Below are 17,500 nucleotides of genomic sequence, written 5' to 3'. Positions count from 1 at the left end.
CCTTTTTAAAGTCTTCCGGTTTACCTTCGCCACCGATCAGAATCGGTTGAAAGTAAACGTGCACACTGCGCATCAGGGTACCAATGTCGTAGAACAACCGCTGGTTCACTTTGGCCCGTTGTGCGATATCCTTCGGGTAGAGCGTGTCATCCTTGCCGTACTTCTCCGCCAGATAAATGATGATGGCACTGGACTCCCAAACAACGACCTCACCATCCACCAGCGTCGGTAGGCAGTGCTGTGGATTAAGCTAGATCCATTGGGTTGACCTTAGTCGCGTGCTGATCTTCTAGAGTGCCCGCAGACTTACCTTGATGAACTCGGGCTTGTACTGTTCCCGCTTCAGTATGTCCATCTCGATGAGGTTTACATCGAGCTTCAACCATTTCGTAAACAACAGCACCACTCGGCATGGCGGAGCGATGATGTTGTAGTACAGATCGAGTGTCATCGTTGTCCTGGAACACAACTACAGCTCCGCAGGTACGCCAGTGGCTTTCGCTTTCAGGTACGATGCAACAACACCGACTGATAAACCGATCGTCAACGTTCCGTCCTCGATGTCCCGTTTCGTCTGACGCCATGGGTCTGTTTGTTCGCGGGGTGCTACACGCACCGCTTATCTAATCGTAATCAGAGCATGTATTATCAACCGAAAGCAACCTAATCGACGATGATGATTGCAACATGATGTCCCCTGTCCACCTGGTAGCGCACCTGGCACTATTTTACACCACTTTACGGTCATCATGGAATCATGGAAGTTCTTAGAGTCGTGACGGTCACGTTGTACATGCAACTGGCAGTGTTCCGTACCAATTCCGAACTATGGTTGGCTTTTATTATTTCCGCATTCCCATCACGCTCACTGGGGAGTGTAGTTGAAGTGCTCGCGGAACTTGACGGCCCCGTCGTGGCAGATTTCTTGGTAGCCAGCGACCGACTCCTTCATCTGGGCGTACCAGCGCTGAATCTGCTCGTACTTGCTGAGGTCGTGTCCGACCGAGACGTCGATCGTAGTGATGCTTGCCAGGATGCACAAGTCCGCCACGGTCAGCTTATCGCCCGCCACGAAGCTCGTCTTGTCGAGGAACACCTCGAGAAACTCGAGCGCCTCGTCCAGCTTGGCCACCAGTTCCGGATTGAGCTGCTGGCCCTGCATCATAACCGGGTAGAAGGCCTGCGAAAACCGTAGGTACAGTGTGCCCACGTCAAAGTACAGCCGCTGGTTCACCATGGCCCTCTTCTTCGGATCCCGTGGGTAGAGACCGTCGTTTTTGCCATACTTTTCGCACAGGTACGTGATGATCACCCTGGATTCCCACAGGGCCACATCATTGTCCACTAGCGTCGGGATGGTGTGTTGCGGATTGATCTGAAGGAGAGACACACCAGCGGGAGAACTGTAGTGAACTCGCAACGCACTACCGTTGCCCGCGTTGGCGCTTACCTTTAAAAATTCCGGCTTTAGGTGCTCCCCGGCGAAAAGATTCAGTTCTTTCAGGTTCAACTTCACACCGAGTGCCTTGGCGACTAGCAGCACCGATTGGCAGGGCGCAGACAGAGGAAGATAGTAAAAGTCCATGGTGTAGTGTGTAGGTCCTTGGGCTAGCTCTGCTACGAAACTAAACGGGTATGCGGCGCGTTCACAGAGCGCTAAGCGCACTTGAACGCTATCAAAAGAAGTTTTTTTTATAGAGTGAATCGCGCTTATCAGCTATCAGGCCGTATCATTGCGATTGCGTCATGAGAGTTTGTCACGCCCGTAAGCCAGCATCAGGTGTGTGCCGGAAGGCCAATGAGCCACGGAATGAAAATGCGGCACACACATGATCAATATCATGCGGTTGGGGAGGGGATCATAAACTTACCTCATTCCCAGAAAAAGAACAACAGAAGAACCGTTATCCGTTTGAACCGTTTGAAATTCGAACCGTTCCGTTCGCGCGACACCCTGTGCTTCGAGTCTCGTGTCACCTTGTGTTGTCGAAGCGTTTTGTTTACGTTTTGGTAGCAAACCGGAAAATCGTTTGTAATTTTGTGCGGCGGTTTAGTGGCCAGAACGCGGGCGAGAGACGCTGAAATTTGTGAATATCCGTGGCCATGGGAGGGTGCCGATGTACGTTTCGCGATTGCGATAATGCAACCGCCTCCAGGCCGGAGCTTCATTTCTTCCGGTATCCAGTGAATGATCCCGGACGGTTGAGCGTGTGGTTGATGAACGCGAAGCGGCCAGAATTTGCCAGCCTACCACGGGACAAGCTAACGAATAAGGTCGTGTGCCAGGAGCATTTCGAGCGAAACATGTTCATGAACTACTTGCGGGAGCGACTGACGAAAACGGCCATACCGCGGTTGATGCCACTGCCGGGAAGAAACGAACGGTTGAATGTCGAAACGAACAAAATCATCGGTCCCGACGTGGAAGAGGAACAAATTCGCAAACCACCAATCCTCACCACGTACGTCAACAAGCAACGAGAGCAGCGATCCTCGGTAAGTGGCCGATCGGGAAAATCTTGGCATCCTATGTCTCATTACACATGAACCACCCCTCCTATTACCAACAGCTCGAAGTAATGGTTAGTACGGAGAAGGAACAGCTGGACGCTGCGCAAACACCACCACTAAAGAAGGTGAAAATCCTCAATCCCGAAGTGTTGGAGCTGAAACGTTGCAAACTGCCTGGCACAATCGTGCGCAATCGAGATGGACCACCACCTCTTCGTGAAGCCGTCGTCCTGAATAAGTTGGCCTCCAAGCGAACGCTGGACAACGTTGCCAGCGAGCAGCACATGATCAACGTACCGAACTCGGCAAATGTTACATGCAGTATTGTAAAAGAAGAAATTATGTTCCGAGACGAACACGGCTTCAGCCCTGTGGCGACAGTGCAGGTGGACGATGGCGAAGACGACGATACTGGCCAAATGGTTGGTACATCGGAAGAAGCTGCAACGCTAGCGAGTACCCCGCCGCCAGCGCCCGTGCCTGCGGATCCCGCGCTTGCGAATGCGCTCGAGCAGAACACACAAGAGTTGGCCAACCTAAGGCAGATTATCGAGATGCTTGCCAATCGACCGGTGCCGGAACCCACTACCATTATCACCCCACAAACTCCTGCACCGCCGATGAAAATGGAAAAAGGGCCACAGCTCACGAAAGCGCAGCTGTTCAATGGCATCAAACGGTACCTGAACCCTACGATGGTGACGCTACTGCGGATGGAACTGTTTGCTGGATCGGCCGATCGACAGTGGAAATCGGATGAGAAGACGTTAGCCGTCGATCTGCTGAATATCGGAGCGAACGTGTACAATCACTTTGCCCAAGAGTTCCGCTTCCGATTGCCACCGGTTAGCGAGGTTGAGCAGTGGAAGGAAACGGGCGAGATCGATGCAGACGATGCGTGTTAGCCGGATTGCGCCAACGGTGGCCAGTGACGGAGAAAAGGAATACTCTCAAACCATGAGAAAGTTTTCGTGGAGTGGATCGAAGTTTATGCCATCTATTTGGTTGAAGAATATCATTAACAGTAAGCGATTTTTTTTTATTAAAGTTAACGAATATCAGTTTTGACAAAATGGAATACAGCAATAGATCAGAAATGCAGTGCCAGCGCCATAGATAAAAGTAGATTTTTAGATTTGGTCCGCATGGTTTTTGTATCTCGGACTAATGTGAGAGTAGAACTAATGGATACATGAAGATTTGCTGCAGATAGATTGGATTGGCAGCAGCAAAAGCGATTCCATCAGACAGTTGCGGAAGCGAAAACTGAAAAGGATTACTGCCATGGCGCGTAATAAGCAAATTTAAAACAAATGACAGAAATGGCTAGGAACATTGGATTCTCTCAAACCATACAACGAATAAGTATTACTTTTTTGCAAATACATTTCACGCAACGAAACCACTAGATGTCCGCTCATGATCAATCACGCAGCACATCGAACTTGTAGTGCACCTCGTGCACGTACTGTTCCCCAGGATTCAGCACGGACGACGGAAAGTTAGCGTGATTGATGGCATCGGGATAGTTTTGAGTTTCGAAACAGAAAGCCCCATGTTTAAAGTACTTAGCACCGCCTTTTCCGCGTATCGGTTGAACGGCTTCACCTTCCCGGACGATCGGCTCAAGGCGCGTCACTTCGTAGTAATCCGCAGCATTCTCTGCTCGTGGCCGTATCTGTGGGAAAAGACGAGAATGTAAAACATCTAGCAAGTGAATCGAACGTGTACGTACATTTTTGTTGGGATCCGGCATAAAGTTGCTCGTGTAGAGCTGCACCCCGGGTTGATCACTATACACCTCCATCACGCGACCACTGTGGGGATGGACGGTGCGCGAAACAAATGCCAGTCCCTGCTCCGTGCCCTTCGTGATGCAAAAGTTTTCATCGTAGCCTTCGTTCGGGGTCTTCGACATGGCCGGTCCAAGTTCGCGCGGACTGCGCAAATCGTGTGGCGTGCCACCGACCGGAATCAACTTGCCGCTCGGTATCGAATCCGCATCCGTCTCGGTAATCTTGTCCGCATTCACACTCACCACGTGCCGATAGATCTCCTCGTGGCCGGTACCCTGGTGGATGGATTAATGCCATTTACCTTCCGTTATCCTGGCACCATCCCGGGGGGGGGGGGGGGGGGGGGGGAAATAACTTACGTGTCCCGCCAGATTGAAGTACGAATGGTTGGTCAAATTGATGGGTGTCGGTTTGGTCGAAACCGCCCGGAACTCGGCCACGAAACGATTGTCTTCCTTCAGCTCGTACCGCACACTAACAATCACGGCTCCCGGATAGCCTTCGTCTCCGTCCGGGGACGTATGGGAGAGCGTAACGACCGGTCCCTCGACATGCGATTCCCAGTTGTACTTATCGAATCCGATCGCACCGCCATGCAGTTGATGGCGGTTTTCGAAGTTTCTCGTCACCTGATACTCCTGGCCATTCAGTGTGAAGCGCCCACCGCCTACCCGGTTAGCAATTCGTCCGATTGTGGCCCCAAAGTACGGATTGTTCGCTGTTTGGTACCCGGAAATATCATCGAAACCGAGCACCACATCATCGAACCGCCCCTTACGATCGGGCACCTGTATCGAGGTGATGATGGCACCGTACGTGATGGCTTGTACCGTTACTCCGGCCCGGTTTCGCCAAGTAAACCGTTTCACCGTCTCGGTCGTGCCCGTTTTCGGGTGCGCCACTGTGCCGAAACTATCGACCGTCACCGTCACCGGAGCGCTCGCCGTCGTTGAAGCCATCTGGTATGCTTCGATCGTCGATCCACGTTGTTCCGCACCGTCCATCGGTTGAATCGTTACTGAGGTTTCGCTCATCGTCTGGCCCTTCAATTGTAGCACCTCACGTTTATCTGTACGCGTTCTTGCCGTCCGAGATAAAGAAATAAAACGAAAATATTGACCCCAAACCGTCGGACGGTATCACCGGCAAACAGTCGTCCACCGTCTTCGTCTTGGAGTGATTGACATAACGCCGCCTGCTAAGGGCAGCCTTTTTATCTCAATTGTTTCGATCGAATTGCCTCACGGCCACACATACGTGCGCACATGTTGATGATGCTCCAGCGCATAAACCTGCTCGTTGATGTTGCGTGGTGGTCTGATAGTAGGCCTCGATGCGTTATCAGCATCCACTACGCTGTGTCTGTGCGATTGATGCTGCTTCAGAGAACCGGCTCGAACTACGGGTTAATGTGTGCTCTGCGGTTGACCAAAAATAATCTGCCCTACTCTTCGTCTGATGAACCTGTTTGACCCCAGGTCGATGACTTGCTGTGTACCTAAGTAGACATCTTATGAGTTATCTGTTTTTCTTTAATGAACGAAGAACTATCCTCAGATTTATTTGATCGTTTTTTACTAAATGTTCTATACTATTTAACCACAGAATAATCAACAGATGATGGTAGAGAAACAACACTGCTCAAGGACCACAGGCACTTGGTGAATCATGCTGCAAGTGTCCTCCATTAGTTAATTTATGAGACAAAGCATTACCAAATAATAGCGCTCTCGGCAGGGTCCGCAGTGATACTAAAAAAAAGAAACAAAAATCGCAAAGATCACCAACAACATCTCCTATGATTGTTAAGTGCTATGGAAGATGTTTTATTTTTGCAAAAAAAAACTTAATGGTTGCCACTTACCCTTTATGGTTGGTAAACACTTTGAGCAGGGTAGTGATTAGTGTTGACAAGGACATTGAATTAAGAATATCTTCTTCATGAGCTTAAAAGTATCTCAACATGTGCAGCATCTTATAGATGGAGTTTTATGTAACACATTTCATTTCTTAAAATGGTGAAAGGATAACATTTAACTCACATTGCTTCTACTGCTTTACATCATTGCTATAATAATGAAGCAATTTAAAAAACATTTTTCACAATCCAGCATGCATTGTTGCATTGGTACATGATCTATTGCTTTCCCGCTAGTGATGTGGAAACATAAACAGGAGATATTGCACGTTGGCGTCAACCAGAACACTACAGTTCAAACGCTAAATACTACACCTGCTGGGCCCAAAAGGCAAACAAATCAACTGTGCCCCGTACACAGCCCGCCAGCCAGGAAACCATAAAACACTGAAAAACGCTAGAAATGTGGCCAGCATCATCGCGGGGCTAACCCCACTAGCTTGTCTCTCGCGACACCACCTATCAACATCAGCTCGCTAAAACGGAAGCAAACGAACACACAGCGTGAACTCCAAACACCATCATGTTCACGTGCACGCTGTTGCATAAACAATCGATGCGCATTGAGTTCGAGTGCGACTGTAGTGAGTGCGTCAATGGTGGGTTGGAGGTGAGAGGTTGGTAGTATCCATTGGTCAGGCATCGACCTCGTCGATGCTCGATCTTGGTCAGAGTGCATCTGGCACTGTCATTACACTTCAAGACAAAGTACTTAAGAAACAAAGTTGCTCCTCCGAATGGGTTGCTGGACTGGCACTAGTTATGGGATTACTGTTGCTAAAGAGCGTCGATCAAAATCAGTTCGACGAAGAGGTCATTCGGTCACTTCGATCACTTCGATTACTCCCTGGAAAGGGGTTTCGTGATCGTACTAAGATCGTGCTCTAAACACTTTTCTATCGTCGATCTTTTTGCGTGTAAAAAAGAAGTCACGCGATCTTCCGAACGATCGAACAGTTATTAAGGTGCTGTATCACGGAATCTGGATCGGAAATCGTCATGCAATCATTTTTTTACGGCGACCTTCGTTCAGGGAGATCTGTTTATGTTGACGAGATACGGTTTGTTGAGTCTGAAAAATTTTAGATGAGACACATTCAGCATCTCTTACGAATAATCGATGCAGCTCAATCAACATCATTTAAAACGATAATCTTGCAAACTAAAATGTTCACTTGTATTTAAAATATTCTTTCGAAATATCGATACCGTATACTATAATTGAAACGATTGCGGTTTGCCTGTAAATGTTGGCTATTGTGTGCCGTTTTTCCAATTGCAAAAAAATAGTTGGCAAAAATGTGTAAAAAATTCGGAATTATCTTGCAACATCATTCGCATCATCCACAATACTCTACCAACTGAACTGGTGAATTTCGAGTATATTGATCAGATTGGTATTAATCTGGATCTGATTGTTGTATTTAATCGATATTACTAAACATTTACACTATAAGAAACACTCCAGAAAGACGAATACGTTTTATAAATCGAGCTAAAATTAGCAATCTTATTTGGAAAGAATTGAATGCATTATTCAAACAAACATTATCCCTGCAGCTATTGATCTCTAATTACCGTTGATTTTCCATCCAAGTTCCATTCACGATAGCTAGCATATAATTGTCTCCGTTGCCAGAATAGAACCCGTAATAACCGATGATCCAACACGTTTGGAAGTCACGAACGAGCGGCGGTGAAAAAAAAGCGCACAGAGACATGCACGGTTTATCAAGCGACCACTGGCGCTCAGGCGATCACTCCCGGAAGCAAATATGTTGGCAAAGCTAATTGCAAACCGTTCCTTTTTCATGGCCGCAGCTTGATGAGCACCATGAACTTGCTTCTCAATTCGGTTGCTACGATCCCATCCCGCCTTACGCCTTACGTCGTGGTGGTCAAGGTGAGGACCGGAGAACGCAGGAACCCTGGTCCCACCCGAAAATACAAATCAATGCCACACCGCGTACATCGTGCAACGATAAAAGTAGAAAAAAATTCTCCCCAACCAAAAAAAAACACCCAAACTCACCTTAAACAAATGGAGTAATCGACAAATAAACGGCAGTATTTTTTTGTTGCTCCCCGTGTGGCGTCCGGCGTAGTATGCAAATTCATTTGGCACCTTCATTGCCCCACCAACCGGCCACTGGCATTTCGCGTCGTTGTGAGCCGCAAACGGTGTTGGAATGGAAAATATGTTTTTCAATATTTTCCTAACCCCAAAGGCCCCCTCTCCGATTTGTCGATTTGTGTCGCTGGACCTAGACCGCCGATCGATCGGTGTTGATCTTAACAGTTAGCGCCAAGTGATAGGGAAAGGCCATCAGCGCATGAGCGCCTCTGTGTGTGTCTGGTCAGATAACGCCGGCCAACAAACCCATAATCCGGTTGCATAAGGACGGGAGTGAAGATGAAAGCTAATGTAAGATGCCGATAAGCTGCCGATAACCAGCAGCACCACAACCGACAGGTCATCTGGTGTGCTGATTGCTAGTGCTGTTGTTGGTGGCCCCGTTTGTCCTCAACGATTCTCACGTAGCACATGCTATAATTCAAAAACAGCGGCCTGGACTGGTGGTGCATTTGGTGAGCGGCCTGGTAGCGGATCGTGGATTAGCAAGCACGCGAATACTGTTCGAAACGTCTCGTACGCTTCGACACGCTCATCTATGACCATGACAAGGAGGAGGAGGGGAGGTGGTGTGAGAAGGTCCACTTTGCGAATCTGCGTGGCTAGAACTGGCGCAAGAAGCCAGCCAACAGCATCATCACGGTGCGCGGTGCGATGACGCGCGGTGTGGTCTACTTATGAAGCGAGAGAGAGCGAGAGAGAGAGAGAGAGAGAGAGAGAGAGAGAGACGAACTAGCGTACTACCAAGCACGATGGGAAGGTCGCGATGCACGCACAACGTGGGGCCACCGTCGACGGTTGCGAGAGACCCGGATAGAGCGAGAGCGTGCGCCAGGATTCGGGTTGGGTGCGCGCCGTGGTCGCCATCAGTAACGCGCGAGCCTCCGGCAGCAACAAACCACGATTCGCCGAGCCGAGCCTTCTATCGTCGCAACGTTGACCAATCGATCCACCGATCGATCGTTCTGGCGCCATCGTGCTTCCACCGGAAGTGTGAGTGGCCGCGTGACGCGCGCGTGACGTGCTTACCCGATAATCGATCCCCCCCCGCCCGGTGTGGGCGCCAGTGGCCGTCGGGAGGGATTAGCCATCGACCGGGCCGGCGTTGTGTTACGTGATTATTATTGTGTGACCTTCCTTCGGTGTCTGTCCGGGTGTGTATCTGGTCGGTGGAATAGTGCATCGGAAGCCCCCGGTGGTAACAATAATGTGAGGTAGTGAAACGTGCTTCCCTCGGTGTACTTCCGGTCACCTTTCTTTGGCCACGATCACATCATATCGGTACTGCGGAGTTTGGTTTGTTGCGTTCGATTACTAACGGCGTGTGTACGTCATCCGGTGGCGACGTGTTCGAAGCGGTTCTTATCACCAGCCACCGCCAGCCAGTTCACCGTTTTTGCACCGCAATCAGCATCAAAGCACAGCACCGCTGGCCCACTCCCGCCCTAGCTCCCTCGGTCTCTGACCTGGTGGATTGACTTTGGGGGTTTCCTCTTCAAGTGCTGCACTCACAAGAAGCGAGCGCCCCAGTAGTGCGCCAGTGGTGCCCTGTTTCGTGATTAAAGGCTGGAAAAGCCCATCGAACGACTCTTGGGGTGGTGTGGGCGCCAGTGAAGACGGACGGTCCTCGGACGGTCTGGCGGGTGTAAATTAGTCTAAATTGAAGTGCCACCCAGCAAAACGGGTTCCAATTGCATCGCGCATCGCGACCTCCTATCCCTTTACGCCCCAACTGGACTGGACTGGACGCGGACTGGGGCAGCGCACTCGTCGTGGACTGGAGGCGGTTTGAACGCGCGCGAGCCAGATACCATCTGCCTGCAGTAGGGAAAGCAATTCACCGCACCGCAAGGGGAACCACTTCAGCAGCAGCAGCAGACAAGTGGAGCAACACGCGGACCATTGACGCGACGACGAAGCCGACGCGATGCCCACACGATGAAGATGAAGATGGTGCCGGAGAAGAAGGCGTTCGGGTTTCTGCTGATCATCGCGTTCGGTGCCCTGCTGGTCCTGTGGAACAACGTCTACCTCCTTCACCTGACACCGGGCCGCCGTAAGGTCGGCGCGGCCGGGGACGATGCGACGGAACTGAATCTCACCGTCAGCCTGGCGCTACTGTTCGATCGTTGGCACCGGATCACTGGACAGGCGGTCACCGGGCCGGTCGAACCGTTCGAGCGCCACCACTTTAATCTCACGGCCAGCGATCGGATCGGGATCGAACGGACCGTTCCGGATACGCGCCATCGCAAGTGAGTACCGACGAGGAGCCGGACCAAGGTGGCCAATTTGGCGCACAAGGGAAAGGAGAACGAATGCCCAGCCAGCAGGCCGGCCGGCCAGGTGCACGAAATTCCCTCATTATGTCCACTGACCCCACAAGGGCAGCAACTTTAATTTCGCCATTCGGCCGGCCTAACAACCTTCACTGATGGTCCAGCACGTGTGTGCTATTGACCTCCGGGCCGTGATTTGGCATGGTTCTGGGGGGGAAAGGGGGGGGGGGGGGGAGAAGTGGGCTGGGTGTTTGCGACTCATCGAAATTGATTGACGATCCCGGTTAACGACTTTTCTGTTGCCTTCTGTTGCCCTCGCTCCAGGGCTTGGCTGGACAACACGTGATCATGTTCTACATGATGATCGGAACCAATAACTCTATTTATTGGCCTGTTGCCGGTAGTTCTGATTGTGCGCATATTGCACCGGTCTTTGGTGTTCGAATTTCAATCGAGGTGCCAAAAAAAATCACCATCGTCCATGAGACGTATGCAAAATTGCGTAACTTCAGGCACAGTTTGCAAGCTCATCGAAACATACGCATGAATGGCAATTGCCGAACATTGGCCGTTTGTGAAAGGCATTGCCAGGCACGGAACAGTTCTAGACGGCCATGCGGTCGTAAAACCATGTTGGTAGACGACGAAACAATTAACGGTGGTGCTACCGCGTTTATTATGCGGCGGCGACAGCGGCCGCGAATTCCATTTAAGGGCGAAGCGGCCATTTACGACCAGTGCGTACTTAGGGATGTACCCATTGGAATGCACGAGATGTGTAGAGGGTCCTTTTCGTAATAATTGTCGTTGGCCATTGGAAGTGAGGGAGTTTTCATCGCTTAGTTTGAAGCAGGTTCGTTTTTTTTTGCTTCCTGGTTAGTTGTTTTAATGGTTCTGATTGTTAGATTCAAGCAGAATATTAAATCAGTTAAATTAAAATGAGTTCTTCTATCGTGGTTGTATCACCTTATGGCATCGCAGCTACTAAATACCATTAGAAGCAAAGTCGAAGATGGTAATCAAAACAAAAATCTTGCAATTTTATAAAATTTTGCAATTACTTTTAGCAAATGAATTGAAACCCATGCAACAGATAACTGTCGACATAGTTTGACTGAACAAAAGTTTATCGAACAGGAACGTAGAACCTACTAACCTGCCCTGAGTGACTAAATAATTAATAATTCAACCCATTCATTTTGTAATGTCTGGATGCCAGAGCGTTAGTCTGACAGTGTGACTCGTGATGCCAGCTTTACACTAGTTCGATCTGTGTTTTTGCGTCTCCTCATATTTCAAGCTCTCGATCACGGGCAATTTGATGGGATGGCACGGATGTGGAAAGACAGCGGGTGTTCGTTCGCACCCTTGGCTACATGTGGTGTTCTTATGCTGAAGGATGATCCTCTCCTCCCGGATTGCGTGTTTATTTGGATAGCGAGGTGCAGACATTCGATTTGTTTTTCATAACACTTTGTTTAAATCGCCTGGTTCTGCTAGAGTTAATATCTCTTAGTAGCTCTGGTCATCCATTCCACTAGATGTGAAGATGAAACTTGTATTCAAACTACAAAAAAAGGTATTCACTCTTCAAAATAATAAATTTAATCAAATTATCCAGTTTTAGTCTGTTCAACAATAGAATGTTAATGACTTATGTACACTTATGTTTTAAGTTCGTTTGCTTAATGAAACATCGAACCGTACCCTAAAATACAGCAGCATTGTTCACTGTGTTTATGCTACTAGAGTGGTTCATCGCTTATAAAGTGAAAGTGTATTAGAGTTTATTGATAACACGCAATCCCTGTTGCAAGTGATATTCCTTCGCGAAAGATGCCTTATTGCTCCCAAAGTTTTGATTTAGAAATTTACTATATTTTACAATAGATTTAGCCAATCATGCATAGGAAAATCGAGGGGAAGAGTTTGCTAAAGCTTAACGACAGAATTGGTAGAACAGTAGATTCAATGTAAAAGCGATGAAAGGGATAAAAATGAAATTTAAATTTGGACCACACACGCTTCCAAATTTTGTCCTTCATTTGATTGTGAGTCACCGGATGAATCTGTGGTATAAGGAGCTTAAGCTAAACGTATCTTTTTGGGTGAAAATACTCGTGCAACGCTCTTCTTTTGCGCGCGCGTTGACTAATGGATACTTCAAATCAATCCCACTAAACCATGTCTTAGGACTGATCTTACAGCATCCTAGAAGCCGAGTGCGCGGAAGTAATCGCGTTATTTATGGGCCGGCTCTGCAGCTATGCTCCCTGCCTGAAAGCGGAATCACTACACTTTCAGCATAAACTCCAAATGTAACACAATTATAGCACAGGTGATGATTAACTTCCCGGTTTAGCAACTGTACGACACGCCGGTGCGAAGAAACAATTTGAATCCTTATGTGACAATGATTTAAACGAAGCGAATTAGCGGAACAGTGCATGCCCCTCAGGAATCACTTTCTGGTGGTAAATATTTGAATAAACCATTCAACAGCTCGATTCCCTGCTCGATGTTCGACCCGGTGATCTAGTGATAAACCGGATAGCCCGATAAGAAACAGGTGTACGGAATCCGTTAAACCAGTGCCTACCCAGCAGGCGGAATTGTTGCGCGACCCCTGGTTATCCATACATAAGGACCCCTGGTTACCCAAGAGTGCCTCCCCTGGTTAAGGAAACGGCTTAAGTATGGTTAACCAGGGATGCTCATTCTCGGATGAATCGGATGAACCGGATGTGCGTGTATTGGTGAAATGTGGGTCGCAGTGGTGTGCGTGTGATCGCATCGTGCCCCCCTAGGTTCACCCCACCCCCCTCCTTACCCTATCCTACCCTTCCCTCCTCCCTCCCTACCCTACCCTCAACCCCCTGCATCTTTCGGATGTGCGCATAAAATGTTCTCACCATTCGCAATTTCATTTTTGATAATATTTATTCACACTTTTTTAAAACTCAATCACATAACACTAGCACCAAACATACCTCATCCTTACAATGCTTCCTTCCTTCGTTGGCCGTATAAGGAACGAAAAGTACGTTCCCATAGACGGGCCGTTCGCATGGACGGCACACATTCACACATACGGCTCGCAGCTCTCGGAGGGCTAGAAAAACACAAAAAGAAGATTTTTTCACTTTCAAAACACTTGCAATACCTTTATAATCATTTAGAAACACTTTTTACTCACCGTAAAACGTTTTCACAGCGTTTTCCGATCTCCTGGCGATGCATGTACCGGAACATTCTGGAAAGAGGCAATGGTACGGCATCGGACTTGATCGTCCAAATATCAGTTTAATTACTTACCAGATCACGACGAATCGTTTGGGCTCTGCTGCTGTATCTGATAAATGATCTGTAAAGAATGGAAAACCAACAAAATGTGTTAAAATTATGCATATTTTTGGCAAACTTACCAGCAGCGCGATCATCAGCATGCGACCAGCTTTCCAACCTAACAAACACGTTTGACAGATCCTTCTCCGTCCTTCTCTCTCGCTTCTTTCGTATGGGGTTATCGTGAAAGTTCTGTTGATCCTCATCGCAGTACAAAATGTTCAACATTGCATTGAAAATTGTTGTAACCTGAACGTAATGCATTGTTATAAATTGATATGATTTTAAAAATGTTTTTAAACATGTTTTAAGCGGTGTTTTAGGTATTTTCACTGAAAAACTTGACGCACATTTTCAGCTTTCGGAAAGACTCTTCGACCAATCTTATGATTTTCGGATCTGAGAGAGAGGTCTATCTCCGTCCTTTTCTCTCCTGTTCTTTTGCGTAGGGTGTATTTGAAAGTTCCCTAAATCACCATTTCACTCCAAAATGCACATTTTTTTCACAAAAAAGTGTTTTAACCTGAATGAAATGCAGTGTGATGCTTTGTTTATTCATTAATACTAATTTTAAAAATATTTTGAGGGGCGTTTCAAGTGTTTTTCACCGAAAAACATGCTGTTCGTTTTCTCTTAGGAGAAAAGCCCAGAGAGCTGCCTGGGTCACTTTTCGTCAAAGCTCAAACTCGATCGCATACAGATGTAATCGCGTTGAGCACCGCGTATCTTTACACGGATGATCCTCGCAGGATCATTCGAAGAGCGAGAAGGGAAAAAAATCTGCCTAAAGCCAGTGGAGGATAGCAACATGGATGACTCGGGGGTGGCACGAAGAGCGAGAAAGGAGTAAAAAATCCGTCTGAAGCAAAAAGAGGATAGCACCACGGGTGAATCGAGAGGGGCACGGAGAGTGAGAAAGCAGAGAAAAATTAGCTTGAACCAAACAAGGATAGCGCGAAGGATGTTGCATGGTGCTCACAATTTCACCCCCCGGGAGGGGAAAATGTCCGCGGGGTAGCCACATTCAAATGAAGGCAAACCGAAATCGAAAACACAAACATTTGAAATCGGGGAGTCGGGGGGAGTTCCGGCCGAGGCTCCATGTTTTATTCATGCCACTCAGCATAAATTCCTCAGGCCAGCGTGTGTAGTGGTGCTAATAAGATGATGCTGGGGCACCGGAATTGTTACGACTAGTCAGAGGCATAAATAAGGATCTAAGGGGCTCGGTTGGTTAATAGATTTACCTCACCCCACCGCTCTCTCTCTTTCTCTTGATCTCCATCTGACCGACAGCTGCCAGGAGCATAGCTACCTCACTACCCCAGGCCATACCACATCTGTGATAATAACGTTCCACAATGAAGCCACTTCCACGCTGTTGCGCACGATCGTGAGCGTACTAGAGCGCACTCCCCACGATCTGCTGCGTGAAATCATTCTCATCGACGATTGCAGCGATCTTGATGACACCGTCGGCATACAATGGGTCGATGCGGCGGACAATCTGCTGCACGGTACCGATCCGGAGACCCTCCCCAACGGGAGTCTTTATGGGCTCTTTGCTCATATTCCTCTTGTGCGGTACTACCGGAACTCGATACGGCAAGGTAACATAGTTGCTACCATCAATAGACCTCGCCCTATAACAATCTAACTTCTTCGATCGTTCGCACCCTTTTGCAGGCCTTATCCGATCCCGTAACATTGGCGCAACGTACGCGAGCGGTCGGTACGTGATGTTTCTCGATAGCCACTGTGAGGTGAACCGTGGCTGGCTGGAACCGTTGCACGATCGGTTACAGCTCGATCCGACCGGACTGCTGAGCCCTGTGATAGACATTATCGATGCGGAGACGTTCGAGTACCGGGCGAACAGTGCCCGGTTGCGGGGTGGTTTTGATTGGAGCCTTCACTTCCACTGGTTGCCGATCGCGGAGGAAGAGCTGGAGCATCGGCGCCACGACGAGTCCCAACCGTTCTACAGTCCGGCCATCTCCGGTGGGATTTTTATCGTGGCCAAATCGCTGTTCGAACAGCTCGGAGGGTTCGATCCGGGAATGGATGTTTGGGGTGGTGAATCGCTCGAAATGTCGCTGAAGGCATGGCTGTGTGGAGCGCATGTAGAGGTGGTTCCTTGCTCACGGATAGGCCACGTGTTCCGGCGGAAGCACCCGTTCAGTTTCCCTCCCGATGGTAGTCATCTTACTTATCTGCGGTAGGAAACGGCCCCACGAACGTCGTACGTCCCCTGTAACCTTAACCAGCGTTGTTTCCTTCTTTTTTTTTCCAGCAACACGAAGCGTGTGGCACTGGTGTGGATGGATGAGTTTAAGAACTTCTTCTACGAAGTTCGCCCGGAAGCGATCGCGATCGATGCTGGGTCGGTGCGGGCGCAGCAGGAACTGCGCCAGAAGCTGAGCTGCCGCAAGTTTAGCTGGTATCTGCAGAACGTGTTTCTCGATTTGAAGCTACCGAACGAGAATAGTGTAGCGTTTGGGCAGCTACGCCACGGTGATCGTTGCCTCGGTTTGCTCGAACCATCGGGCCGATCGGCGGCCAATCGCAAGCAACGATCAGATGGTTCCTCGCGGCGGCGTGCTAATGAGGTCACGCTGGTCGAATGTTCATCGGAACCGGCCGATGCGGATGGAACGGTGCGCTGGGCGCTCCAGAAAACCAGTGGCCAGCTGCGTACCGAACGTGGGATCTGTTTGACGGTCCGGAACGGGTATGTGTTGAGTGAACGGTGTCACGGATCCACGGCAGCTAGTGGTGGGAACGATGGACAGCGATGGCAACGCCAGGGAGGCACACTGATACACCGGCAGAGTGGCCTGTGTTTGGAGAGCTTGATCAAGAGTGATGTCGGGGCTTCCAAGTGTCGCCGGGGTGCACCGTCGCAGCTTTGGAGTTTCTCCGTCGAAGTGCAGCAGCTCGCCTAGCGGGCGCAACGGAAAAAAAACCGCAAAACCAAAAATTGCAAATAAATCCACCACAACATTCCCTACAACTGCAGCGTCCGTTTCTTTATCTAGACTCTAGAGCCGTGGTCGCAGTGATTGAGTGGCCAATAAGTACCTGGCACCAAATGAAACCTAATCTATTTCTCAACCGGTGCTTGGAATTTAATAAAAAAAAATTTGTTTAATTGGGTGAAGGGTGATAGAGCTTCCTCATCTTTCACTAAAACATTCGTTTTTTGTAACATATTTTACGCTAAATATAACAAAAAGCGGACGATTTTAACGTGCCTTTATCGATAAAAACCAAATGGTAGTTTACCATTGATTGCAGATGTGCTTTGGGGCCTGTGGATTGTATCGTGTTCTAGTGTGCCCTGGCAAGGACATACAATATGTAATTTCATTCTGCAACTATTTGGGATTGAAACTGAATTAGCGGTTGATATCGAGATAATGCTTTTTGTATTAGCCTAACGTTTTAAGCCGAATGAAGCGGATGGTTCATATTTTGTCCTTTGAAGGCTTGACTGAAAAATTGTACCTACCAGCGT

General features: G+C 48.7%; 5 protein-coding genes across 5 annotated transcripts in view; 2 read left to right on the top strand and 3 right to left on the bottom strand.

The window, feature by feature from the left end:
- Window positions 1–689, bottom strand: part of LOC126572813 (glutathione S-transferase D5-like) — a 1,223-nt gene extending 534 nt beyond the window's left edge. The window contains exons 1-2 of the mRNA XM_050232464.1: window positions 311–689; window positions 1–250 (exon numbers count right to left, since the gene is read on the bottom strand). The exon at window positions 1–250 is cut by the window's left edge and continues 534 nt beyond it. Of these exons, the coding sequence (XP_050088421.1) occupies window positions 1–250; window positions 311–451 (391 nt within the window). The 5' untranslated portion in view covers window positions 452–689. The remainder of the gene's footprint in view (window positions 251–310) is intronic.
- Window positions 690–782: 93 nt separating this feature from the next.
- On the bottom strand, window positions 783–1,642 carry LOC126572814 (glutathione S-transferase 1-1-like). Its single transcript, XM_050232465.1, has 2 exons — window positions 1,451–1,642; window positions 783–1,375 (listed from the first exon to the last, which is right to left on the bottom strand). Exons 1-2 carry the CDS (start codon window positions 1,583–1,585, stop codon window positions 866–868), a joined length of 645 nt encoding a protein of 214 aa, XP_050088422.1. The 5' UTR covers window positions 1,586–1,642; the 3' UTR covers window positions 783–865.
- A 420-nt stretch (window positions 1,643–2,062) lies between these two features.
- Window positions 2,063–3,439, top strand: LOC126570004 (uncharacterized). The gene is made up of 2 exons (XM_050227446.1): window positions 2,063–2,496; window positions 2,571–3,439. Exons 1-2 carry the CDS (start codon window positions 2,104–2,106, stop codon window positions 3,414–3,416), a joined length of 1,239 nt encoding a protein of 412 aa, XP_050083403.1. The 5' UTR covers window positions 2,063–2,103; the 3' UTR covers window positions 3,417–3,439.
- A 33-nt stretch (window positions 3,440–3,472) lies between these two features.
- Window positions 3,473–5,602, bottom strand: LOC126570003 (galactose mutarotase). Its single transcript, XM_050227444.1, has 4 exons — window positions 5,565–5,602; window positions 4,667–5,502; window positions 4,247–4,582; window positions 3,473–4,189 (listed from the first exon to the last, which is right to left on the bottom strand). Exons 2-4 carry the CDS (start codon window positions 5,339–5,341, stop codon window positions 3,935–3,937), a joined length of 1,266 nt encoding a protein of 421 aa, XP_050083401.1. The 5' UTR covers window positions 5,342–5,502; window positions 5,565–5,602; the 3' UTR covers window positions 3,473–3,934.
- A 3,646-nt stretch (window positions 5,603–9,248) lies between these two features.
- On the top strand, window positions 9,249–16,996 carry LOC126570345 (polypeptide N-acetylgalactosaminyltransferase 16-like). Its single transcript, XM_050228040.1, has 4 exons — window positions 9,249–10,614; window positions 15,280–15,593; window positions 15,670–16,201; window positions 16,277–16,996. Exons 1-4 carry the CDS (start codon window positions 10,298–10,300, stop codon window positions 16,926–16,928), a joined length of 1,815 nt encoding a protein of 604 aa, XP_050083997.1. The 5' UTR covers window positions 9,249–10,297; the 3' UTR covers window positions 16,929–16,996.
- Window positions 16,997–17,500: the final 504 nt, after the last annotated feature.

Source organism: Anopheles aquasalis, chromosome 2 (genome assembly GCF_943734665.1).
Source record: "Anopheles aquasalis chromosome 2, idAnoAquaMG_Q_19, whole genome shotgun sequence".
NCBI lineage: Eukaryota > Metazoa > Arthropoda > Insecta > Diptera > Culicidae > Anopheles > Anopheles aquasalis.
The sequence above is the reverse complement of the archived record's forward strand: the minus strand, read 5'-3'. Positions and strand labels throughout refer to the sequence as shown.